Raw genomic sequence first — 27,472 nt, forward strand, 5'->3', positions numbered from 1 at the left:
CCTCTGGTATGACTAAAATAGACATCATCACAGAGGGTTAAAGGGCTGCATGAAATAAACAAGACCTATCTGGCTGACCTCTAACTGATGCCATGGGAGAATCCTCTTAACTGATGTGAACACGTCACAATTTCCTGTAAAGTTCTAGTCTGAAATCAGTAATTTTCCACTTGAGTAATAAGGTGTGAAAAGCCCGAGACCTACATCCCTGCTTTTAGCTACACTGACACAGAGGTAATGGCGGTTGATGCAGAGCAACAGTTAAACTCTGATATCTGACACCGTTACAGGTCTGCACATCGTCTCCCGGACCAGAGCTGCTGGCGTGGGATCTTATCTTCTGCCATTATGTAATGGGAAAAGAACCCTTCATTGGATCTGTAATCCTTCTAAGAAAAAGAATGCAGAGCGTGGCCCCACCTTCAAGAGTCTAAATGGAGGGATTCCTACAAGCAGACACATGCTTAGTCACGTCTGTAGTCGGGGTCATGTTCTGGGCCATACCGAGGTTAGCTAGAGGGATGGGGAGAAAGAAAAGAGGCACTTTTCCTGTTTCCAAGTGGAAGACACTTGTGGCCAAATCTGGGCAGGATGGGAGAAACGATACAAACAGATCTGGAGCGCGGGTTTTGGACCAGGGCCGAGAACAGAGAGAAAATTGATAGTGTTTATGTTGGGGAATTCATTGCGGGCGAATTCTCAGGGGATGCAGGATGTCTGTTGATTTCTATCAACACTGTTCAGCATTTTTCACAGGCTGTTGAATCCATCTCCAGTAACTTTGCTGTAGAGCTGATGAAAGAAGAAGACCTAATGCTGACAAATATGATGTCCCAACTTGTTCCAAAGGGTCGGTGCCTATCAGCACTAGATATACTGACAAATTAAGAAACCTCCTACTAAATATAGCGCTCGGCAGCTAGCACCAGATATGTCCCTTAGTAACCGTAGAGACCAAAACAGAGGGAGAGAGTAAGCGGAATATTTGAATTACTGCAGACATGTAGTTAGTCAGAAACATGACTCCAAATCAGTGACATTGCTGGTAACACACCAGCACAGCTAATGAAGTTGATCATATATCAGACTAATACGATACTGCCGTTCTTAATAAGATAGAGCAATTTAAACAAGATAAATCCATGCAAGTTCTTTTTAATGTCCAAAACTCTTCCACCATGAGCACCTACTTGAAAGAAGGCCTTCAGTTTGCTGCTGTCTCATAAATATTCACTATGCATCGAATCCTTGAAAAATACCAGCAGTAACTTTCCCTTGCCGTTTGGCACTGTCACTGTGAGATATTGCCCTGTGCGGCTTTAATGTCTGAGCCTCTGTGAAATCCAAGGTAATAAAATAAAACCAGTAAACTTGGCAAAACAATACACAGTCTCAGCCACCTCGTCCTTACAACTGCGTTCGAACCTTGTATGCATTCCTGTTGACTTAGTGGTTACTCCTCTCTGATCCCTGTGTTTGACACGGCTTCTGTTCTCTCTCAGTGTTAAAAGGCGACTTCGGGCAGACGCTCAGCCATCGCTCGCCGCTCTAAAGCCACCGCGGCTGACAAGCCCCAAAGCTCTCCAGAGTTCAATGGCCGCGGAGATGAAGGAGCCTGGAATGGTTTTAATCATTAGCATGGAAGCAGCTGCTGGGGCCCTTTGTGCACGCCACTGTTGGACAGCTCCATGAGCAGGACAATAACAGTAGCGAGATTATTTAAGTTACGGGGCTCTGCGGTTCAGAGTTACAGGGTGTTTAGTGTTAACGTGACACACGTGCAATGCTTCTGTTTCACACAGGCTGCAACGTCTAGGAGGGCTCTGTGGGTTTAAACTCTCCTGCTAATAGAGTCCAAAGCAGTTAATTGTGCTGGGGGCCTAAATCCTCATAGGGGCCAAAGACCATTATGTGGAACAATAATGGTCACAATATTTCCTCAAACAGTGGCCAGTAATTTGGAGAAGATAACTGATCTGTATTAGGGACTGGCTTGTATTTCTGATTCCCTCTGTTTGATTAGTATAATAATACATATAATAATGCTTTCTTCACATTTTAGCACAAGGGCTTGGTTTGATCTCTGTTACGCTGTACCGGTGCTTATATCGCAATACATTTGCAGCTATGCAATATGCAGCAAAAGCCATACAGAATCAGGACATGGATAATTTATTTGAGTAATCCAGGTCAATAAAGTGTTGAAAATAGACATACACATTATGTGACAGACACAAGGAGTTGTGCTTAAAGTGTTAATCTCAAAATACTACATCCTCAAATTCAGTAACGCTAATGCTAAAATGAACACGCTTGTGCTCTGCAGACAAGAGACACTTGGAAGCATTTTAGAATAAAATGACTCCCTGTGTCCCCATTACCAGGCCAGGGTGAAATTTAAATAATAAATACATAATTAGCCTAATCAAAATAAAAAATGTAGAGAGTAAATAATAGCCTTCCAGCAGTGAGTCAGTGCACTGATTGAACCTCTACTGCTAAATTTAATGCAAATGAAGGAAGCCAGGCTCAACACATTCGTTTTAGTGACGTTCAAGAGGCCTTTAAAAGAATGGCAATTGGTTGTATTTGCGTAACAGAGCCTGGTCCTGGCACATGGGAACACCAGGAAGGAAAAGGTCCTTGTTACGGAACAACTTATCCAAAAATGTTAAAGTAAGGCAACTGGACTTGAAACTAGAGTTTCCTGACGACGTTTCATCCAAATAGCTTCTTCAGTCCTAAGGAGCTGGAGGGGAGTTGAGGTTTAAATGGGAACATCTGTGGGTGTAGTCCTCAACCAGTCCTTCAGAACTGAAGAAGCTACTTGGATGAAACGTCCTCAAGAAACTCTCTTTAACGTTTTTGGATATACCATGGCACAGACATAAGCTACGACTTGTTTTTTCGTGTGCGTGTGCTGATTTATAAAGCTTTAGTCTGAAAAAAGTTTGATTTAGCTTTAGCTTTTTGCATGTTTCCAGTCTTTATTCTAAGTCAAGGTAGCCAAGGTAGCTTCACATAAGACAGTGATCAATCACGTCATTTAACTTTTGCAATAAAGCAACGTCCCGAAATATCAAAATACTCCTTTAAAGCTTCTTATTTCCCATTTTGCTGTGCATATAGGTTGAATTTTACTAAATAAATGCATGCTTAGTACATGCACAGTGTACAACTAATTGGGCGTTTTTGCACCATCCAGTTAGCAGGTAGATCCAGCCCTTAAAATGATTAATCCCAGCGCTCACAGAACTTGAAATATAAGACACAATTATTGCAGCGGCTCACATCGCCCCATAGTGACCTTGCACTGGCTTTGAATCAATTATGACTTAATGACTTGTTTGCGCCGTGTGTGTTTGACAGCCTCCTCCTGAGGCAGCGTTGCGTCGCGTCCTCACGCTCCTCCATGAGTGTTGTTAATGCTTAAAGAACAAACAAAACAGAGAGACGGTCATGGGATGAAACAGCAGGCCAAAAAATGTTCTGCACTGTGGAGTGTGTGTACACACAGCTGCCACGGGGAGCAGATAAACGCTTGAAATATTAATTATTTGATCGTTATCTGTTGGCTGGAGCGAAAGCACGAGAACGAGGCGTACCACCTCAGGGAACCTGCAAATATACAAAACTACAAAGCAAATAATAAGTCACAAATATGATTTAAAGGGTTGAGCTGATATGTTTTTCTTTCTACGACGGAATGTAGGATATTTGATTTAAACTTCATTTGAACTTGGCTTTTCCTTATCCAAACTGAACATTTCACCTGCTTAAACATATCCTAGCTATCTTTTGTCTATACAAACATGTCAGAAATTTTTCATGACCCCTCTTCTAAATATAAACTACCCAGATGAATAAACATGTTTGATTACAACCATTACCATAGCTTAAACAAATTAACGTTAATATATTCCTAACTTGCTGTTAAGAAACAAATTTGTGCGTGACAATACGCTGATCAAAAGTAATTAATAGTGGAAAAGTTCTGTTGGAAATGTGACCATGTGAGGTTATTTAGGAGTCTTTCCCCGTGTTTAGACTGTGGTGCTGAGTGTGTGTTTGGGAGAATGTAAATGGATGATAAATCTTTGGAGTGCTGGGCCGACAAACACCCCCCCGTCCCCTCTCCGTCTTCTCTGTTTTTCTATAACCAGAGCTAATCCGTTCCCTCATCTGCAACGGGAGCCCTCCCGTGTAAACACGTGTTGCTAATGTGAATCTGCAATGCTTGCAATCGTTACACATTTACAAGTCAATAAAACAGAGGAAATCCACTTGGGAGTGAGTGCGTGCGTTTGTCCTGGGTGTGAAAAAGGTGGACGACGTGAACAATGAGAGGCGTTTTTCATTTTGCGCCGTGTCAGCCCGAGGACATACAGAGCTGCCGAAAGGGTGTTAGAGGGTTGAGCCCTGTGTCACAGTCCCATTAACGGCCTCGATGGCCAGTGTTAGTCTGGCCGCGATTGAAAAGCGCCTTCGGCTGCTTGGGGGGAAAAAAAGCTACCCATAATTTAAAAAGAAAACTAGCACTGCCAGAAAAACCACTGAAACCTGACAGCAGTTTACATCAGTGCAGGAAAAGTACTAACTGATCTGGGGTGTATATTTAGACCATCCTAGTTCCTCCTACATTATTCTCTGCATGCTTCGTATTTACTTATCCTGTGTCGCTAATGAGTCAGACCAGGAAATGTGGTGTCATGACTACGCAAGTCAAGGATTTCTCTGTTAGCTTAGCCATTCGTCTCCATCAGCTCATTCCAATAAAACTCACAGGCTCTATCTATGTGATGCATGTTTCTATATAAAGCCCAGGGCAGAAACATGTGGAGGCAAGTGCACTGCAGTGGGTGGTGTGATTTTCATGCCACTGTGTTGTATTTGTGTTCTTTAAAACAATAGTGAGCGGAAGTGAGCAGATCATGTTGGACCAACCAACCAGAGCCATTTTGTTTTAAACAAATTCAACTCGACGGCGCTAAAAATTATGTGTATGACTATGACTATGTCACTGTTACTCTTCTGTCCATTACTGCATAAAGCCCACTTCTTCATTTTTCAGGTGGAGAAGTTGGAGGTCTCCAGAAGTCCATCAGTGGATTTGCATTAAAAATGGCTGAGTTTTAGCAATGCTAAATATGACTGTTAGCAGTCTAATGACACACAGACTAATCTACATTCAACCACCTAAACAACGTTTACAACACTCCGACAGCACCAACTTAGTCTACAAGTAGGGTATACTATTTCATGTAAATAGCACGGCTTGTAATCGTCAGTTTTTGCATTGGATCTTTGGTAAATGCTGGCTAGCCCCGCACAGTCTGACTTAAATCTTAGAAGAATCTGAGTCTGGTTACACGCCATTTGGATTTTGGCCGTGTTTGAGCCAATAAATACCTCTGCTGGGAATTGCCAGGGGCTCAGATGACGTGTATGACTACATCAATGTTACTCTTCTGTCCATCACCACATAAAGTCCACCCAAATGATTTGATTGGCCTAGCTGATCTTTGCTGAAGCATAATCGGTTCCCATCGGAGTGACACCAGACCAACATTCCCCAACAAAAAAAAAAAAACAATATGGGTGGGGGATGTTCAGTCTGGCTACCTCCAGACTATGTGCTAGCTAATGTAACATAGGAGGTGCAATATTCTACATATCATTTATCGCTGATTAAGTTTGCTAAGTTTATTGGTGAACTGATGATTCTAAAATCGCCAAAGGCTTCCAGGTGAGTGTGAATGTGTGTTTTTCTTTCTGTGTTAGCCCTGTGATAGACTGGGAACCTGTCCAGGGTGTACCCAGCCTCTCACCCAATGGTAGGCTCCAGCTCACACTTTTTTGGCCTTGCTATGCTATATGCTATATATGCTTGCTATGCTATATATATGAAAAATGGGCAAACACTCAATAAATTGCCACAGTTCAATATCTAAAGTTAGCTAACCTCAGGCCCCATAAGACAGTCATGTTATGTCATACTTGTAAAAATGTTAAATAGACTCAGTGTAAAAAAGTGTGAGATGTGTCTTACAACAATATTTGGCACATGATAGCTGCTACGTTAGCTCTGCACCTGAATTTAGCATACAATTTTAAACAAATGAGATTCAACGAAATTTTGAAAAAGAAAACAACATCCATTATTATACCTTTATATGCATATAAGGAGAGGCTGCAGCTGGTGGCTCTAATTTGTCTGTTAGGTACAATCAAACCATTGCAGAAGAAGAGAAATTAAGAAGATGGCACACTGCACGAAGATCAGCAGTCACACTTAAGGAGAACTGGATACCAAATGACAAGATGGTGTACAATTCATTCTGTTTGCATGGAAGCTTGTGCCTCGACAGATGAAATAAAGGCCTTTTCGCATCACTCATTTTGACTTGTCATTTCAGACGATACTGGTAACATTACCGTTATTTTCTCTGACTGTTAACCTTCTAATCTCCTAAGATATAACCTTACAATAAAAAGCATTTTCCAAGCTCAAACTTGGAATTTCCTCATTGGGTTTGGACTGGTTTTGATACCCCTTTTCACAAAAACCTAAAAGACTTTCATGGAAACCACACAGAGCCTTGGTTAATAGTCCTTTATACACCCTGACACTTTGATCTGTTTCTGTCCTTGGAATCAGATATCCAACGACCATTTCCTTTCTGCGCAACCTCAGCCCTCAGGGTTGTCCACCACCTTGAACTGGTTCTGATGCTGTTATTTGGCTACGGAGCGATGCAGTAGTGCCTGGAGCTGTGTCTGGTGTTGACCCACGCACACCGGTGGACAGGATGTTCCCGAGCGTCCCCCCGGGCTCCGGAGGGCTCTCTGTCTCTCTCTCTTTCTCTCTCTCGGCGGCCTGTTTGTTTTTCCGGCTGAGAGCTGCCATTCGCCTCCCCACCTCGCTCTGTCCCAGCCATCACTCTGCCTCAGCAAGAATGTAAACACATGTAATATATGAGCCCCGGACCTGTATATGTATAAATGTACAAGCAAAGTTCACGTGTCAAAAATAATATTTAAAATTGAATGACATAATATCCTGCTGCACTTACAAACAATGCTGCAGCATGCTAATACCATTATTACTCTATGAACCTATTACATAATACTATGAGCAATACCTGGTTACGCTGATATCATGTGTTTTCTTGTCTCTTGACTATGCAATAACAAGGCGGCCCAATGTCTTTAAAGCATCCTCACACCAGGACGCCGCCCCATCAAGAATTATTTGAGCTCTTCTCCTGAAAAATGGCCCGCGCTCCGTCTCCCAAACACAGCAGAGCAGGCCGGCAGGCATCAGAGACCCAAACAGTTTACGTGCCGGCTCAGCAACCTGTTTAACCTTCCGCATAGCACCTGTCCCATCCACTAAACACTTTGGAACCTATTTGCGGGAGATTGTAAACACTCGCAGAGCTGTGTTTGTCTAATACGTGTAAGAATGACACCCCCCCACACACGTTAGCTAAAGGAAGGACAGAGGCGGTGGTGTGGCGAGGAGATAGACATTGATGTGCCTGACCTCGCTCAACTTTCACTCGAAATTCACCCCCCTGAATTTATGACTGTTTGTCTGAGGCAGAATTTATGTAACGGGTTCATAACAGAAGGTCGGTTTGATTAGTGGGAATGCGAGAATATCTTACATAATTGTATTTCCACTTTATGAACATTTTCACCCGGCGTTTTGAAGGTCAATATAACTCAAGCCTCCAAGGTAAAACTTGAGCGGCCCTTCAGGAATGATAGCTTACCTTGCAGTCCTTGGGCTCTCCGCTGCTGCACGTACGGTCGAGGAAAAATGCACGTACAAGAAGCCCTGATATCAGTGCAGGTAGTAGATAAGTGGCCTTTCTCAGGTGCTGAGAGTATAGCTGGATCATTATTTATGAGTCCACATGTTCATCTATAATTGAAAACAACATGCTCTGAAACCTACGTCCCAGGCTTGTCAAAACACTTCCTGGAAAGTAGCCATTAATCAAGGTATATGAGGTAACTGACAACGACCCCCGGGACAAAGGGAAAACCGCAAACTCATATATAACCCAGGGAATCTTGGAAAGCGGGATTTATTTTAATACACTAGGATTAACACAAATCCATGCATGCATTCAGTCAGACTGCACACCACCTGTCGAGGCCATCGTTCACTTCTTGGCCATGCACGTTTTACTTAACAAGCGACACGCTTTAAAGCACAAGAACATTTAAAAGCAGCATTTTTTTTTTTGTATATATTCTGCTTACCAAAACGTATTCAAGTTATTAAGTAATTAAGTAATTAAATGAACTGGGGTTAAAGTGAAGACTCTCAGCTTTAATTTGAGGGCATTTGGAGACAGGTTGGAGACCGGGTTATGGAATTATGGCCAATTAATAGCTCATTTTTTATTAAGGGACTAAAGAAAAGTAGATATGCAGTATAAAGCACAAGGGATCAGTGTATTCTTTTATATCTTTTTATACCACTACACTTTTCGACAGCTTAATTACTTGGGAAATATAGATAAATAATAAAAAAACAACAACACACGATGTGAAAAGATCTTTACCCTTGTGAACACATTAAGGCATCGATAAATAAAATCAAGCACATCAGAATGTGCTGCCTGGCATGCCGTCTGTCTCATGACCCTTCAAGATTTGGCTCTTGAGATGTTTTTTATATTGTTTATTTCTGTGAAGCGGTCCTCATGCTATTATAAATTATTAGAGGTCCCCAGATAGTACTAGTCCCACGCGAATAGGGCTTCCAAAATACTATTCATGGGAGTCCTGATAGTTGATGGTTGATAGATAGCTGCACAGTGACAAAGACACGGCACATTCGTATTTAAGTTTACTTTCTCTTAAATGGATTATTTTATCATCTTTATGCTTTAAATCAGAGCTAATGATGTGGTTTTTTATTATTTATTATTTTAAACATTAAATGTTAAATTGTAATTTATTGACTGTTATTTTATTATTTATCTTTTGGTTAGAACTTAACACCCACCCCAAGCTTCCATTCACGACAGAGTACATCTTGCTAGAACACAAGTTTTGTTAATTCATTCATCATCTCACTATCTTAAAGAGATAATAAATATTTGACCCAAAGAAGAATAACACAAGTGAACCTTTTTCTTTGGCTTATTACTTGTGTATGATCTCTTTTACTGATCAAGCCGGCTGGGATAATGAATATTAGCTGAAAAGTGAATCCGCTCTGTGAGGGACATAAAAGGACTCCAATCCTGAGTTTTCATTATGCTCCCCTGCCTGGCTCATGTATTTATCTCTTGTGACAGTTATCTATATACATCTACCTACACCAGATATCACGGGGAAACCACTTGAAATAAAATACTGTTTGCTATGAAACAAATGAAGTGGGATAGAATTTCCCCCTCGTGATCCGCCACTAGTCCAAAAAACTGGATGTGATGCATCTCAAGCGTGTAACTGTGCACATTTATGCTCTTAATGTGTATGGATTTATGTAGCAATACTGCATGAGAGTGCATGCACAACTAAAGCTGATCCTGCTGTTAATGTTGCTAGTACGTAGAGTTGCCAGATATACAATAATTATCGTATTTATACGGTAGTTTCGGGGCCTTTATGGTATAAAAGGGCAAATATACAATACTTCGCCATTTGACTGACAATGAATAAAGCAGTTGTTTCATTCAAATGGCCAGTCTTCCATGTTTATGCCTTAGTTTTTTGCAGATACATGCACATAGAATAGCTTGTTTTTAATTGCACTGTTCTAGTGTGTTTTCGAGTTGTTTTATTACATATGATAGTTTGAGTCAAAATGCGATCATTTTAAAGCGACAGTACGATATTTCTTCATTTCCAATCTGGCAACACTGCTAGTACGTTTAGGTGAGAATTCTTGCTGCCTTATCGTTTGAAAATGAGCAGGCCTTTTTCCACAGAGCATCTGAGTGGACTGTATTCTGAAACTTGAACTTAAATGAGCAACATTCTTCTGGGTGATTTAACACTTCGTCCAAGGCATCTAACCAAAGCAGCAGCATTTTCCACTAAAATGCTACAAATCAGTTTGCTCTTAGGAGACAAGGTTAATGTTGTGCCCGGCTCCCTTGTCTAGCCCAAAGTTCTCAAAATGGCACCACTGGAGACAAGGGTGTATGGATAGCAAAGAGGTAGGACCCCAACTCAGGACATGCACACAAAAACTAAGGAGTGGAGGCAGGATAATCCAAGAAACTAGAGCAAGACGAAAAGCAAACAGGATTACAGAAAATATTAAAAACTCATGAACAGAAGAACATTCTCAAGTCAATACCATGACAAATATAATGATTTGAGAAGAGATTATTTTGCTTGTATAGGTTATTCTTTGGGCCCTGACACATGGCACTAACGTCCCAAATATGCTAGCCTTGTAAAAAACCTTGGACCCCAGGATTGGCTGCTCTGGAGGGCTCGTCCATTTAAATGGTCCATCCGTCAACGGCCGAGAGGGTCGTGATGCCTGGAGCGTGTTTTCTTTTGTCAATTCGCCTACTTTGTAACCCTGATCTTGTTAGTTGAGTGCGTGTTGCCAGTGGTAGTGTTAGCCAGTTGGTTGTTTTGTTGTAAATGCAAACCAGTTGGGGTGATTTTCTTTCGGTCACTGTTTTCTCCTGTTTTTTGCTAGTTTAGGGAGTTAGGGTTATTAAATGTCTTTTTGTTTCTTTTGTTTACACGTAGGGTTTAGTTCATAGTTCGGGAACAAGGTAGCTGGTGTTTTGTTTGTTGTTTTGGCCTATATACACTTTGCATATAGAGTTGTGTATAACTCACTTGTCACTAGTTGTATGTCAGGGGTCGATAATAATTGTTCACATTTTTCTGCACATCTCGTTACTCACCTTCTTTTTATGTTACGTCCCCGGTTGGCGTTACATGCCGAAGTGTCTTTGAACCCTGAGTTGCTCACAGCGCTTGGTGCATGTGTGTGACTGTGTGTGCCCTTACGTTAACGAATGTGTAGATGTGTCATTGTGACTGTAAACCACTTTGAGTATCAACAGGTAGAAGAGCGCTATATAAATACAGGACTCTTTACTGCACAGGCAATGCAGTGTGTGTGGCATAGCTTGCTAACTTGCTAATGGAAATTCTGTATGGCGATGAATTAAAAGACATTCACAGCAGCTCAGCAATCAGTAAATATAATCATATCACAAGCTTATGTAGTTAGACGGCTAATTTTTAGCTTACACATTAGCTACACTGTCCAGTGAAAGTCATAACACCTCCAGTGAGTACTTTCCTTTCAGCTATGTTTTGGTCTCCACCAATCTGATAAAATAACCTGCCGCCTTTAGCTGCTGAATCTGACACAGCTTGTGGATAGTTGCGCACATTGTCTGCCAAATGGAAATAAGATGGAAAATAATGGTTACTGTTAATACCACATGACGATTCAAATGCTTACTTTTTAGATCTACTGAAGCCCAGGTTAATGTAACCCTACCTAAAAGAGCATGAAATGTAGGAGAGGTATCAATCATATAATCCATTTGATGGGGTTTTAAATAACTACTTGCATCATTCTAACATTACCTCCTCAACTTTGTCTTCTTTCTCTTCCCTTCCTGCTGAGAGCACTTTTAAATGAGAATCCCAGCACATCAGCACCCCGAGGCCATGAGTTTGCCTCAAACCTCATTACTGCCATTCAAACCTTTTCAGATTACAGGGAAAGCTTTAGATTTATGTTCCCTCAGCTACAAACCTCGTCTTCTCTGTAGTTAGACACACAGTGTGGACATATGGCCCTGTCACAGCTGTATATTGTCATTCTCACAGAGCTGGGGAAAAATGTAATTTCGCCGTTGGTTTCGTACATCACAGTCACAAATAACGGCATGGCCGGCACACAATGAGGTCCTGAAACACAATAATGTTCCATATATTTTCTCTGCAATGGATTCTGTCACATCTCTACCGCAGGGACATTTGAAAGCTTTATTATCATGTAATAAAAACACAATTACAATTCCACATGACGCATGACTCAGGTTGGGTCCCTCAGTTCAAAGCAGCACGTCTCCTCATTTCACCTGCCTCTTTGGATTGTGTGTTGCCTTTGTCTTCAGGTAATTTTGCCTGTCCTCATTTGTTGGCGACCTTATTACTTTGAGGAGTTTAATATATAATGTTGCCCATAAAGGTGGAATTTATTATTTTTTACTTCTTCTGATAAAATTATTATAGGAATCTCATTTATATAAATAGGAATAAAAACAGAAATGTGTCCAAAAACAAAATTATTCCAGCTTTATAGATTGTTTGATTTTATATAAGATAGTGAATATTACATTAGCTATTTACTTTTCACTACAAAACTTACATTTTCTGAGTTTAGCCCTACACAAATCAGAACTGTAAGCAACAGGTGACTTAAAGCTGAATGAATGGTTTTTTTTTTGTTTTGTTTTTTTTACATTGAATCCAATAATATAATACGACGTGCACTGAATCTATTTTTCCGAGTTCTCTTCTCGGCTAGCAGGTTGTCTTTTGCAGCCATTTTGTAATCAAAATTCTGTGTGCGATATCAGTCTAGCAAATAAAGGCAAATCAAATGGAACTCCTGAGCTTGTGGTTACGACACGGAAAGTTGTGTATGCAAAATTTCATTCGTGTTGTAACATCAGATGTAAGTCTAGCATATGCTGTTGCTAGGCAACTATGTTAACTAGCGATCGGGGCTAGCAGCTTAGCAAACTAGCAACTCTGCAAGTTAATAAACAAAACACAAAGGCATAACGAAAGGATGAGGCTCTTGGGAATATCTACATTTTCCTAGGCAAGGCAAGGCAAGGCAATTTTATTTATATAGCACATTTCATACCAAAGGCAACCCAAAGTGCTTTTACACAAATAAAATGAAGAATGCACATTGATTCACAGACACAAGTACCAGTCACTAGGTGAAAATTAAAATTAAAAAGACAGAAAAAGACTAAAAAGACTAAAAACAGATGAAACAGAAAGATGATTTAAGAAAAGGCAACAGAAAAAAGATGGGTCTTGATTCTGGTTTTAAAGCAATCAATTGAGGGTGCAGTTCTAATTAAAATGGGAAGCTGGTTCCACAGCTGAGTAGCATAAAAACTAAAGGCGGCTTCACCACTTTTGGTTCTGACAGTTGGTTTTGATAAAAGCAGTCTGTCTTGGGATCTAAGGGGTCTAGAGGGGGTGTAATATTGAAGGAGGTCTACAAGATAAGTGGGCCCCCTCCCATTTAATGATTTAAAAATAAGGAGCAGTACTTTAAAATCTATTCTTTGACTGACTGGTAGTCAGTGTAGAGTTTTAAGTAGAGGTGTGACGTGGTCTGACCTCTTTGCTCCTATAAGGACCCTTGCAGCTGCGTTCTGGATCAGCTGGAGCTGCCTGATGTTTTTCTTGGGTAGGCCTGTAAGAAGACCATTACAGTAGTCAAGCTTGTTGGATATAAAGGCATGAATGAGTTTCTCCAGATCCGATTTTGTCATGAGACTTCTTAATTTTGAGATATTTTTTAAATGATAGAAAGCCGATTTAGAAACTGACTTGATATAGTTGTTAAAGGACATATTATTAAAATGCTAGACAGCTGATTTACATTATATTAACGTGTTATCAACTTCTGCTAGTTCTGAAAACGATTGCAAATACGTCGCAACCTGCGAACTTGGACCTTACCAAAAGTTTCCAATTATGGGCTCACGAATGCCACAAGAAAAGGGCAATCATGGATTTTTCTTGTGAACGTGGTAAACATGACTCTAATTTGAAGGCAGCAAAGCAGACTAATTCAGAAGCTAACTGGTTAACACAGTGGCGCCAGTAATGAGCTAAAGAGACAGATACCTTTGACTGAAATTTCAAAAGGAGAATGAATATTTGGTATACTGTATATTTAGGACAGGTCAAGAAAGTGAGATGAGGAAATGTCAGATTAGTGTTTGGTAGTTCATTTGTTGTCCCAGTCTGCCAAAAAAATGCAAAAGTGCAGCAAACATCCAACAAAATAAACAATCAACTAATAATGTTAATGCTTTAATCTTGGCTCATAAACTTTTTGACAATTAGTATTATGCTTCTTCTGATGTTAGATTGGTAACAACCAATTTCAGCTGGAATTAAATAGTAGTGCAATGAAATTTTGTCTTTATAGCTTTGTTATGATTCCCCAAACAGTCAGTCAGTGCGGCTTTAATAAAAGAAAGAGTCCACTGTGAGTAGTTTTGCTGTCTTTGAGATTGTAAAAAGAAACCCTCTTGACTATTTATATGTTTTCTTAGGCTCTATTGCATGAATGATTACTATATATATAGCTATTATAGAGGGGATAGTTGGTAAATTGCTGCCACATTGCTGCAACAATGTGCAATGGTGGAAAGCATGAAAAACAGCAAAAACCTGCTTTAATTGGAAATAAGACTGTACAAACACAACTAATATGTTTCAAAATACGTAGCCTGATCTCTTTGCAGAGACGTTTCTTTTGAAATTACTGCTCAATATGGACTACATATCACAGTTTCACAGGCAATTTACTTAACTAATCTGATTATTTTAAGGACTTCTTTTTTAAGTATGGAAACATTTGTCATGTTTCGGTGACGTCAAATCATGACCTGTACAGTGTCCATGGAAGTCCATGGAAAAGAGGGAGGCAAACAGGATTTCCTGCATATGTAATGTCATCAAATATTAGTAAAACACCCATTTTCACAATTACACAGTAAAAGAAAGGATTTTACATAACTGCGTTTTATTAAAATTGAAATAAAGTAATTGTTGCCATATAAAATAAGATAATCCTTTAATTTATTCCGCAGTGGGGAAATATATTAATATAATGCAAGAGAGGGCTAATGCTAAGGTGTTGCAACTCAAAAAATGTGACACTTACATCCCCTGTCAACAAACTTTTTTTTTTTGTCGTGAGACAGGTTTCGTGCACAGCGTGGAGCTTGAGCAGGGAACCCTGGCTCACCGCTGTCCCATTTTCTTGCTTGTGTTTGGTTTCAGTGCTTTCAGTTTACACTAGATCCCCATTAGTGTCAGGAATGCTGGGTGATGCCCAGTCACTGTGTGAGATAGCTAAACAGTAGGGAGGGCTAAGTGTCTTCCCTCCTTGTTGAGGGAACAGGTGATTTTAGCTGGTGCGTGCATGTATGTACAGTAGTGCCGTTTTATGATTTTTAATCCGTAGGTGTCTCTGACCACAGTGGCTGTTGGTACATCAGCATGTGCCCATTTGCTCCTGTGTGATCAGTTTTCCAGGACAACAAAGTTAGTCCAGTTATGTAGCCGTCTCTCTCAGGGCCTTATCTTGATTGGTTAGGGGAGGACGGGGTGGGAGAGGCGATCTGTCGGTGAGAATCCACAGGCACTCTCAGTTGCGCTGTGTCGATAGGGAGTACAGACATAGCCACCTCCTTCATAGCCAGAGAGGTCTTCATGAACTGATGAGGATCCCTTTGACCAGGACAACCTTCCACATGAGACCTGCCACTGGGAGGTCAAACAGTAGTTCAGAGAAAGAACCACCAAGTGGCTTGGATTCTTAAAGAAAATGTTGGATCAAGAAGATTACTTTAAGGGATTTTGAGGCAAACAGGTGAAAATGGGACTCCAGCTTCCATAAGCATACTTTTTTTTTTTCTGGAAAAATTTTCCTCCAGCGATCCCAACAAACTCTTTATTGAGCTGCAGAGCCAGAGGAGGTCAAATCAACTACGTGGAGAGGGAAGCAGAGCAGTGCTGGGTGGAAGTAAGGAGCAAAGGCAAGTATGAGCGAGAGGCCTGAAGAGTCCAAGGGAGAGGTACGAAGTGGCAGACCGGACGAGAGAAACAAAACCAACCGCTCTTAATGTGAACGCTCAGCACCATGCTGCCTGCCTGGCACAAGAGGACCAAACTCCTGCTCACTCTCCTCTTTATAGCCTTCAGCAACCAGGTAAATTACACATGCACACCAATGAGGCTTTTCTGTCTACTCACATTCATGCTTTGCATTGTTTATGTGAAATAGCAGCTGCTTTTTAACATTTTATTTTTAAATCAAATTCACAAAACAGTCCCCCTGTATTTCACGTGACAGCTGACTCTAGAGAGTAAATCATAAAACATGTAGCTCATTCTCTTTTATCTTACATTAGTCTTTTTTCCCACACTCTCATGTGCATTTTCTGCACTGCTTGAAAATATTACTTTAGGGTTAGGGATATGTGCTCCAACAACAACTTGCTATCTGCTCCGGGAATCGTAAATAAAAATGACACCTTTCCACAAGGGAACTGAGAATAAAAACACTTCAAATACAATGCAGGTGAGATCTGAGTGTTTCAAAGATTCACATTCATCTTCAAACTTGATAATTCAGGAGATTATTTGCGGAGCTGAGGCTCTGTTTGGCTTTGAAGCAGGTTTCGCCACCTGGGAGGCAACAAAGGGGATAGAGAGGCAGCGAGTCTTGGCTTCCCTTCAACGGTGATATTGCTCTGGATGGCTTTTTGACAAGATGAGCCTCGGTGAATTGAAACGCTCGCTATCAGGCGGCTCACATGAGAATTTTTTTTTTTTTTTGTGGCAAACGTGGAGGGTGAGCCACGAGAGGTTCAGCTCCTGCGCCCACTGGGGTGTGAAGATGGGAGATCTGCTGTCCTCCATCGTGACACTGAACTATGAAGGACACGGCTGGTGAACAGCGGTCGGCAGCTCAATTCTCAAATAAAGGAAATATGTCACTCTGCAAAGCAAATTCGTGAGTTCTAATTTGCGATTGAGCCCAGGAACCGCCCACCCACACTGTCCATATCACTTAGACAAGATTAAATAGAGAGGCATGTTTGCATTGCTGCAGGCTTGACACTAATGTAGTGTGCTAGGTTGATAAAATGCCTGTATCAGTTGCAGATCACACTCAGGTGAAATTGTCCCTTCAGCATCAGAGCATGCTGCTGGTTTAATACTCCCACCAAGTGGGTAACTATGAACACTGCAGCATCCACTGCTCACATTCACAGGATGAATACTGTGCCATGGCTGAGTGAGCAAGCATATCATAAAATGTTGCAGACAGTTTAATGAAATTCGCTAATTGTGTATGATCATATAATTAAGAAAATATGGCATTTAATTTAGTACAAGAACAAAAAAACTTGTATCACAAGATCAATCAGCAGAATAAGAATTCAATTCTCACCGATCAGTCACACCTTTAAAACCATCTGCCTGATATCATGTGGTTCCCCCTTACGTCACATAAACAGTCCTTACCTGTGAAGACATGGACTATATTAGACCTCTAAGGGCATGGTATCAAGCACCAAGACAAAAGCAGCGGATCCTTTCAATCCTGTAAGCTGTGAAGTGGGACCTCCATCGATCTGACTTGTTTTTCAAGCGCTTCCCACAAATGCTTGAAAAAACACAATGGAGTTGGAGGAGACCAAAGCGATGCGCAAAGGAGAGCAAACGTTTGAGTTATAGTCTTTAGAAAGTGCTTTATTGCCCTAATGGGAATTTGTCTTCTTGCCATTAATTCATTCAAACACACACAAGATAGTGAGCACTCTTGGAGCAGTGGGTAGCCGCGTGCAGCACTTGAGGTCTTTAATAAATGAATCTCTAATTTGAGTAGGATCCTTGTCACATCTTTATAATGTGATAGCCTGTTACTGTTAACAGTGTTATGACAGAACAGAAAACCCTTTGGCGCAGCTTCAAGGCAGCCTGGTCTCTCATTTTCTGTCATATTGAAACAACATTTTCCACTATGAAGAGTCATATTTTTGGAACTAAAATTAAAATCAAGCCGTCTTTATTCTGTGGAATTATCTTTAATGCGCTTTTCAGACATTTGTGAGCTCAGATTTTACAGTTTCCAAATAATTTAGTTTCTAGTTGTAAATACGCCTTGGTGAAGCAGAAAAATACTTTAAGTCTGCGGGAAAATTTCTAGAGTGTGCATGTGTAAGAAATATTTGCATTTGCAAAGATTACATGTGTACAGAAATAAACACTTTTGTGAAAATCTGTGTGCAGAGACAAAGCAGAAAAAAGTGTTCCTAGTACATATTTTGACCTTAAACTATATAAAAGATGGAGGCAGCTACAGTAAGATCACCATTTGGTTTGTTGACTACCAGTTTTGAGTTTGCTATTTGTTGTCACCGTGTCATTTCGTTTGTTTGTTTAGGATAGTTTAGTTTTTTGAGCCAGAAATGACCATATTTGTGCAACTGACTGTATATAATATGGACAATGTGTCCCCACTTCCTTGCATTGGCCAAACTGACGTGAGTTTCCCGGGGATATGGGTGGCACCACCTTGCAAGTTTGGCGCCAGAGTCTGCACAGTACTGTCTGAGAGTGGAGCCACACGGAGCCACGTTATCGATGACCTGACCACTCTTCCGCCAGACTCAGTTACGCTTTCGTTTAATGAATACTACACTCTGCTCTACCTCCACCAGTTGCAAAGAAATGTTGGACTATACACTGAATTTATTTTTATTTATTTATTTTTTTTTACAACTTTCACAGTCCCACGGATCCGCCTTACGGACCGGTTGGCATGGTAACTGGCAGTCGCCATTATGTCACATCCTGTTTTTAGAGCGTCAAATACCTAACTAAAATGAAACTTATCCAAACGATTGACAATGCTACCTAAAGTGACAGAAACCATCCTCGAAAAAAAAGTTTGACGTGTATTTTAGTGTTTTAGTTTGGCCCAAGTCCCATCCACTAACATGGAGGGAGTGGAGCTTATGACCTATATTGCAGCCAGACACCAGGGGGAGCTCTACTTGCTTTGGCTTCACTTTTGAGGAGCTGTTCCACATCCATTTTTATACAGTCTATGATTTGTACAAGAGGGAGGAGCTGGGGACATTTGCTTCACTTTTCAGACCTTTGAGATGTCCATCTTATATATACTGTCTATGATTCTGACCCATCTGAATCTAATCTCTGCTGACGGTCCTAAAATGTGTACTAGAGCTTCAAGTCTGACTATGGCACAGACTGGGGACTTTGAGCACAGAATTCATTGTACAAATGTATTTTAGAAGTTTACAAAGTTTGATTCATGAATATAAACTGTACAAATTCATTTGAACCCAAAGATATCATTGACTAAACTTGTCAAATAGTAACTTTCACTCCCTTTTTTTTCTGAACCCACATCAAAGGTGACCGGCTCACTGCTCGAAAGTCTGATAGCTCAACGGACTGAATACTTGGAGAACTGCAACACAACTCTGGCAACTAGTGCTCTCTCAACAACTGGTGAGCCTCCTCGCAGATGTTAATTATCAGGATTTTTACGACCCTCATAAAATATTTAGACATTTCATTCATTGCAGGAAACTACTGTACAGGAACATTTGACATGTTTGTGTGTTGGCCCCATTCGTCTCCTGGAAACGTGTCCGTCCCTTGTCCATCTTACTTACCATGGATCAGCGAAGGTAATGTTGTACTTACTCTCACTTTACCTCAGAAACAACTAACGTTAAGAGGCCATGAAGTGAAAATAACCTTCATACATGAACTAACTTCTGTGCTTCTGAGGCACTTCAGCTGGTTGGTGCATCACGAGATAGACCTCCATAGTAGTCACAGGACCGAGTGTAGTTAAATGACTAAACATGGCAGTTAAATGTATAAAGAGCTGATTACGCAGTCACACTTGATTTTTTTTATCAGCTGTTACGTTTCTTTGCTCTAGAGTACAGTCCTAATGTGATGACTTTGTCAGGCTGAGATCCTGCAAAATATTTTTATCTGCAACCTTAGAAAGAAAACGCAATCTTGTTGACTTTAGAGTAGGTGCCCCCAATGTTACGGTGTGTTCACAGTACAAGCAACAAAACCCGGTCAATGTTGCCAGCAACATTGTTGCCGAGCTGACATTCTAGTCTCACTCAATTGCTCGATAACGTCATCGACAGAGGGCTCTGGAACAAGCGTTGACTGTATATATATATATATATATAACACGGCAACCAGGGGAAGCAAACACATGTGATTGGTTGACACATCAACTTTTTTCGGCTTTAAATTCAACTTCATCATTACTGGAAATGTCGACAAACGAGTCACAACTCATGAACTCTGACCTTTCGAAAAATTTACACTTATGAATTAAAGGATTATCTCATCTTATAAACACTGTAAACGTGACTCCTTCGTGCAGCTTTAGCCGCTAGAGATGCTGAAGCTAATCGCCTCATCATTCTGAGCCAAAGGGGATAAAACGAACCCTAGCAATGTGATTATCTAAGTAACAAGCGTAAAAAAATCACCACATACAGTCTGTCAAGCTAGCTAATCACATTAAGCTGCTAACGTTAGAATTATGTCTTGAAAATGCTCATGTTAGCTAAAGTCATTATGAAGGACAGAAGTTCTGATCAGTAAAAAGAATAATCACAAAAGAAGTAGCTTATTTAACTATATGAGACTATGAGACAAGTTCACTTATACAGTGCACAGTTCAACTTTCATGACAAATGTCTCCACTTACGGGGACTCAGCTTTATTTCTTTGGTCACAGACATAGAGTAGGGTCCACAGAATTTAAAAAATCACTAACATAATAACTGGCTGTGAATGGCAAACTAACCTACTTGAAACAACTGAAAAAAATCTTGCTGTGTTGATTGCTCACGCAAAAGTTGGGATCAATTACTTGCTCTGAGTAGAGAAGCAGCCATACCCCTATATCAAGTTTGGGATTTGGCCATTCATCTGAAAAAAGAAAAAAGAAAAAAAGGGGGGGACAGAGAGAGAAACGATTACCTGTCAGTCAGCCTCTCTCCTCTGATCAGACTGACAGACGAATCCATGCATATAAATGTGTCTTTCAATTACCCGCAGACAGCACCAGGAGGGTACACCGAGAATGCTTGGAAAATGGGAAATGGCGAAAGATGGAGAACTCCTCTGAGCCCTGGAGGGATGACTCAGAGTGTCGGGAGGACCATTACTTTAAAGACAAGGTGAGGAGGACAGTTCAGATTTTGTTAAGCGTTAGAGTTCAAAGCCTTTTGTCTAAGACTTATATTTCAACAAAAGCCCTCAGGGATTTCTTTTTCTTGACACCGCTTTATTAGAAACAACTGAATTTGATGTGTGTGGTTGTGTGTGTCCAGGAGGACGAAATGCTTCGCCAGACAGCCCTCAGGCTCATTTCTGTCATCGGTTATTCGCTGTCCATGTTCTCCCTCACACTGGCCACTCTTCTGATGGGCATGCTGAGGTCAGTTGCACAGAGGAAATGTCAAGATGCTTTACAGAACCGTGTACACAAAGCTAATAATATGCAATACAGAAGTAGCCCACAGATATGTATGTAGCAAGAGAGAAGAAAGTAGTCCCCCGACAGCCTAGGCCTATAGCAGCATAACTAAGCTATGGTTCAGGGTCACATGAGCCAGCCCTAACTAGAATATTTATTCTAATGGAAAAGTTTTAACCCTGACCTTAAGAGTATAGAGGGTATCTGCCTCGTGAACCCAAACATGGTAACATGATAACACTGGTAGTTTATTCCTCTGGTTATACTCCCCTCCTAATACATGTTAGTCTATCCAGACAGGAGGTCTATCCACTATTAAATGAATCACAACAAGCTGAATGTATCAAACGTACCAACAAATTACATTTTTTTCCTTGGTCAGTCTCAATGGTATCAAGTGTGGCCCCGAATCTTAAAAACGGCATACGGGTTTCACATGTGTTTGTTTTGGGATGTGAGCAATTTTTCAGTTTTTCTCTAATTCTGTTTATTATTGTTCGATTCGGTGGACTTCCTTCCCCACAAAGAATCGTTTAAGATTGCTTTCATTATTTTTCACTGTCACAATGAGGGTTGTATTAGTCATTCATATAAATAATGCATCAGGCATGGGACACATTTACTAGCCTTAACTGCACTGATGTTATACAGGCCTAAGGACGTGGAGATGGCCCACTATAAAGAGATATTTACAAGACTATGAGATGATCCATCATTATTAATGATATTATAAACCACCAGGAAGCATTTCCATGTGGATGTATGCGCCTTGATCGTTTTTCATTTCCTCTTATGTTGTGACATGTGTCCGCAGTAATGATTTTAGAGCTGCACAGGATGTACGGATCAATAGTTTCTTCAGATTGCTCCTGTATCTGCTTACCAGGAAGCTCCACTGCACCAGGAACTACATCCACATGAATCTGTTTGTGTCGTTCATCCTGAGAGCGGCGGCCGTCATTTCTAAAGAGCTAATTCTGTACATCATGTACTCCAACCTACCCAAGGACAACCCTGGATGGAACTCCTACTCCAGCTCAGCGGTACACGCAGATTACTCACCGTTTCTCATTGTGTGGTAGATGCGACCACTGGATATGAGTTCTATACTAATCCACCTGATGCGTACCCTTCAACAGATTGCGCTGATGTGCAAATTCTCCAAAGTGTGCATGGAGTACTTCGTGGCCTGTAACTACTTCTGGCTCTTGGTGGAGGCCATCTTCCTTCACACCCTGCTCTTCACCGCTGTGTTGACCAAGAGGCGCCTGCTGAAGAAATACATGCTGCTTGGATGGGGTAAATCACAGATGTGCTGTTTGTCTGTGCGCATGCCTTTGTATTGGGAAACTGCCTGGTTTTCAGACATATGAACTGAGCCAAGTCTTAGATTTATTCAGATAACAGCGGTAAGCTTGTTCAGGGGCCAAAAGGCAAAAACTTCTTGTTTGGCTCTTACCGTGGTTTTTGATTAGCTGTCTGTTTACAGGAATATGTGTATCATGTGTATGATACTGCAGGTCCACCCCAGTTGTTAATGAAATGTATTTGTTTGATCAAAAGTAATTTACTCACAGTGAATCTTAGGCTTTTGGTGCCTTAGTGGCTTGAGTCCCTGGGCAGTTGCCAACTTGGCCTTGTTTGTGATACAACCTTGGTCTGGAATGGTGAGAAATAAAAGAAAAAAAAATTAAAGTCAAGTGGAATTTTGAGCTTTTACACACCAGCTGTGGTAGAATATGGTGGGAACAGCCCAAAGAAGCTGTACTCAGATAAGAAGGAGAACTAACTAAATTCCAATGGAATTGTCAAGCTTTTCTACAAATTACATTGAGAGAATATTCCAAGATAGTGGTGTGGACATCATCTGGATAATATCATCTGGTCCATGGGTCTTTACATTTACACCTGCTATTAAACATGGTGTGAATATGCAGATATTGGACTCAAGATACAATAAGCAGATTACAGTTAACATTGATAAACTTTCAAAAACATAGTCAAAATGCTGTATGAAAAGAAAGGGGAAACAAAAGTCTAAAACGTGCAGCGTTGTTAACAAATCATGGTTGTGTTGCAAGAATGGGCAACAAAATGAGCTTACTGGGCTAACTCTGGCTCATTTTGCGTGTTGATCAATGAGAACTGAGTGAAACTATAAATCAGAAGAAAATTAATTTTTTTTTTTTAAAAGTTAGGGGAAGTGAGAACTGGCTAGCTGACATGACGCATGGCTGGAGGGCGAGGTGGCGCTCTCTGATCCCAGTGGGCTCTCTAAACCCAGATAGATCGAGATGCCAGAACGGATTAGGTCACTTTAATCAACTTACAATTTCAGATGATCTATTGTTCTGAAAAGGTACACCTAGCTGCTCGTAACTCATGCTCTTGATACTTTTCAGGAACTCCTGTTTTGTTTGTAACCCCATGGACAGTGGTCAAGATTTTATACGAAAACACAGAGTAAGTGTCTGAACGCATGCTTCACATTAAATTGATTAAATTACTAAAATGTTCTTTGTTGGTTTCCTGACTTGTAAACATTTTCTTTTTATTCCCAAGATGCTGGTCCATAGTGAACAGATGGTTCTGGTGGATAATAAGGGGCCCGATTACTTTATCGGTGCTGGTGAGTTTTCTGAACCGGTGCATGAACACATTTTTAAGAACCGTAACACAGTCACATTAGTTACAGATGCATCATGTTGCTCCTTTGGGACCAGACATCAAGTTAATTCACTCTGATTTCATGCTGTTTTTAATGGTTCCTGTCTTGTGCGGCCATGTGATACTGAAGCAGCTCCAGTCACAAGAACTGTTTTCACACTGAAACAGAAACATTTTCAGATGCACTCTTCCTTGTAAATTTTGTGTTGTTATCATTTTCCTTTCATACTTGCCCTTTAAATCTACCACGGGTGTACCTTGCAGGTCATTTTCTTCATATTCATCAAGATTCTGATGCTGCTGCTGTCCAAGTTGAAGGCAGATCAGGTGAAATTCACCGACTACAGATACAGGTATTTAAGCTTCCTGCTTCCAAATGTCAGGAAACAAGTTTGACCTTGAGATCTACTTCCAGTCGTGTCTTTATAAAGAAGTTTCCTGGCTGAGCATTTAAATGTTAATCACGCACCATACAGCCCAAATTCAAATGTCACCCCCATAAGCTGGGACCATAAATGTCACCCCGGGAGGGAAGCTCATGCATACATTCATAAAACTTGCCCATGTCATGTACTTTGTCCTTTTCTGTCCTCTACTCATTAAGAATACCAAACACTGCTGTTTCTTTTTGTCAGCTTGGCCAGGGCGACGCTGGTGCTGATTCCTCTGCTGGGAATCCACGAGGTTGTCTTCACTGTGCTGATAGATGAATGCGTGGAGGGCAGCAGTCGCTACGCCAAGAACTTTGTCAACCTCACCCTCAGCTCGTTTCAGGTAACAGCAGTAATGCTAATTAATTTGAATTCTTTTTTTTTCTTCCGAAACCAAATCACAACTCTAATTGCCATGTGTGATCGTTTTAGGGATTCTTGGTTGCTGTGCTATACTGTTTCGCTAATGGAGAGGTAGGTTTTTTTGTTATTGTGCTAAGAATACAATATGTATGTATTAAGTGCGTAGTATGGTTTGAAAAGTTGGCAGCTCATTGTTTGATTGACCACAACTTTCTTCTTTGGTACACTTCCTGTCCAGCACAAGATGGAAAACAGTAAAGACTAAAGGAGTCATAAAGATAAACCTCTAAACCTTTTGCTATCCAAAGTGCACAACATCAGTAGCTAGCTGTTTACAATTATGTGTGCAGGGCTAAAAAGAGATTGGACTTCCTAATTGTAGTCAATTAAATTAACATAGCATTTGACCACATCTCATTTTCTAACATGATTATTGCAGTTATACACTTGGATGTTGCAGCATACAAGATGTACCTGAATGCAGCATGTGTCAGTAAATTTTGTCACACAGTTGCACGCATGATTCAAGATAAATGTTTTTAAATTCCTTTACTGGCAGCAAGTGACCTTAGACATTTAAAAAAACAGCACAATTCCAAATTTAAAACATCCAATAATATTGTAAATGTACAAAGAAACACAGGTCAAAGTACATATACATCTATTGACATGCTGTAGTATAACTGGGTACTCCTGTCTTTATTTAGGTCCAAGCTGAGTTGAAAAAGCGCTGGCAGCTTTTCTTGTTCACCAACCACTTCAAAGTTAGAACCTGTTTTCAGGGGGCACCCCTAAAGCACCTGTGGAAGTGTACTCGAGGGTGCCGTCCGCAGGGCTCCCAGCAGAGTGACTCCTACGACGAGGGCGGCACGTCCACGACACACCCCCACCTGCTTCAGGTGGCTGTGCATGGAGGACGCGGGGAGCTGAGACAAGGGGAGGTGAAAGGTCAGGGCCTGAATGGCTGTGATACACCAGGACTGGATTTTCTCACCAGGAAGAGTCTTTCCAGCAGCGATGGCGAAATGACGCTTGGGGAGACCATGGAGGAGATCCTGGAGGAGAGTGAGTTCTGATTCCAGTTAGCCTCTTGGAACGATCTAAGATGCACGAGTACATACTATATGTATGATCTCTATATGCTATGACTACACCCGGGAAGTCATTCAGCGACACATTCCTCCAAGACTGGATTATCAACCAGGACAAGGGGGTCATGGTTTCAAGGCCATGCACAGTGTCATCAATCTCCAAATCTGGGGGGACTGCAAGAGGTTTGGTGTCATGGTGACATTTAACATTGCATTATGGTGAAGTACTTCAGATGGAGAGCTAACATGCTAATGTGCCATTTGCTACCAATTTCTGCTCAATAAAGTGTCATTATCAAGCTAGCTATCTTACGAATTGCGTTCAGCATGCTCATTACCCTGGTCATTGTGTGAACTGTCATTTCCTGTCTTCTAGCTTTCTAAAAGCAATGACTTTCTTGAGTTTGTGCTACAGCTCAAGTCTGGGAGCCAGACCAACTTCCCTACCCAATAACTTTTTGTGGTGGAAAGTCAGTCTGGAGTCTCTCCTTTGGGAAGTGATGATGCTCTGGCAAAGATCTGCCAGGCCAGTCATACTGTTTGGCTGGGCTTTATGCGGCTAAGGACAGAAGAGTAACAGTGTTAGACGTCTGAGCTGCCATTGGAGAAGCGAGGTGTTCTTTTAAAGGATGAACATCCACAGCATTTGTTGTGAATGCCATAATTGCTTGACGTCACATACTTCGTTGCTTTGATTGGTTGTAGAACTATCCAGTTAAGTGGAGAGGTGTTTTTCTTTTCTGCATCTGTTGAAATATGGGCCATAATGACATCCCAGTGGCTATGCTAGGTAACTTCAGCTCAACATAAAGTGGATCATGCAGCAGGCCATTGGAGGTTGTCGATTTTGAACTTTGAATCTTCCCTCTGATGGAAAGTAGAAAAGTTTGATTTGATAGGGTGGGCTGAATAATGTTTTTTAATATAGAAAAATGTACAACTTCATTACATAGATTTTTTAGGTGCGCTAACTAGTAGCATGAGATCATCGTCCTAAATATGCCATTTAACTGCATATTTATGAGGTTGTGTATGGGAACTTGGAGACAATGTCTCCATGGTTTGGAGAGGGTAGTCAATAGGAGCCATTCTATTTTTCCTGGGGCCCAACAGGTTTCTTTGGCCAAATATCTTTCCCTCTGAAGTCATCATGCAAGGTACACTGTGCACTGGGATTGCTTTTGGAATACTTGCCTGGGACTGTCAGGGAATTTCAGAGAGGTTACCACCAGAATGTGGTGTCACCAGGTGTCACCAGAATGTATTTGACAACTTTTTGTACAAATGAAAAGGAAGAAAGAAAAGGTTTACTGCAGATTTATCAAAGAATAAGACTTAAAAGAAAAACTTTCACTGTAAATGGTTTAAAATTTCTTACATATACAATTGCAGCTACAGTACAAAGGCTTTGCTTACAAGCAGTTCAGTCTGTAACAAGTGTTATGTAATTACAGTATTAATATTCAATACATTACACTCAGTTGCAGGTATATAACGTGCAAATTTGGTATTTGTACACACACTGTAACTATCACTGTGTTAAGCATTTGTCCTAGATTCATGTTTTATTTACCGTG

General features: G+C 40.9%; 1 protein-coding gene across 1 annotated transcript; it reads left to right on the top strand.

Annotated features, from left to right (window-relative positions):
• Positions 1-15,922: 15,922 nt before the first annotated feature.
• On the top strand, positions 15,923-26,174 carry glp2r (glucagon-like peptide 2 receptor; the record flags this gene model as incomplete). Its single annotated transcript, XM_084568338.1, has 13 exons — positions 15,923-15,991; positions 19,233-19,329; positions 19,407-19,511; positions 20,923-21,044; positions 21,198-21,304; positions 22,230-22,386; positions 22,483-22,642; positions 23,746-23,806; positions 23,906-23,972; positions 24,275-24,363; positions 24,646-24,784; positions 24,874-24,915; positions 25,512-26,174. The coding sequence occupies 13 exons, from the start codon at positions 15,923-15,925 to the stop codon at positions 25,878-25,880; spliced, it is 1,584 nt and encodes a 527-aa protein (XP_084424464.1). The 3' UTR covers positions 25,881-26,174.
• Between the last annotated feature and the right edge of the window lie 1,298 nt (positions 26,175-27,472).

The sequence above is a fragment of the Chelon labrosus genome (genome assembly GCF_963514085.1).
Source record: "Chelon labrosus genome assembly, chromosome: 19".
NCBI lineage: Eukaryota > Metazoa > Chordata > Actinopteri > Mugiliformes > Mugilidae > Chelon > Chelon labrosus.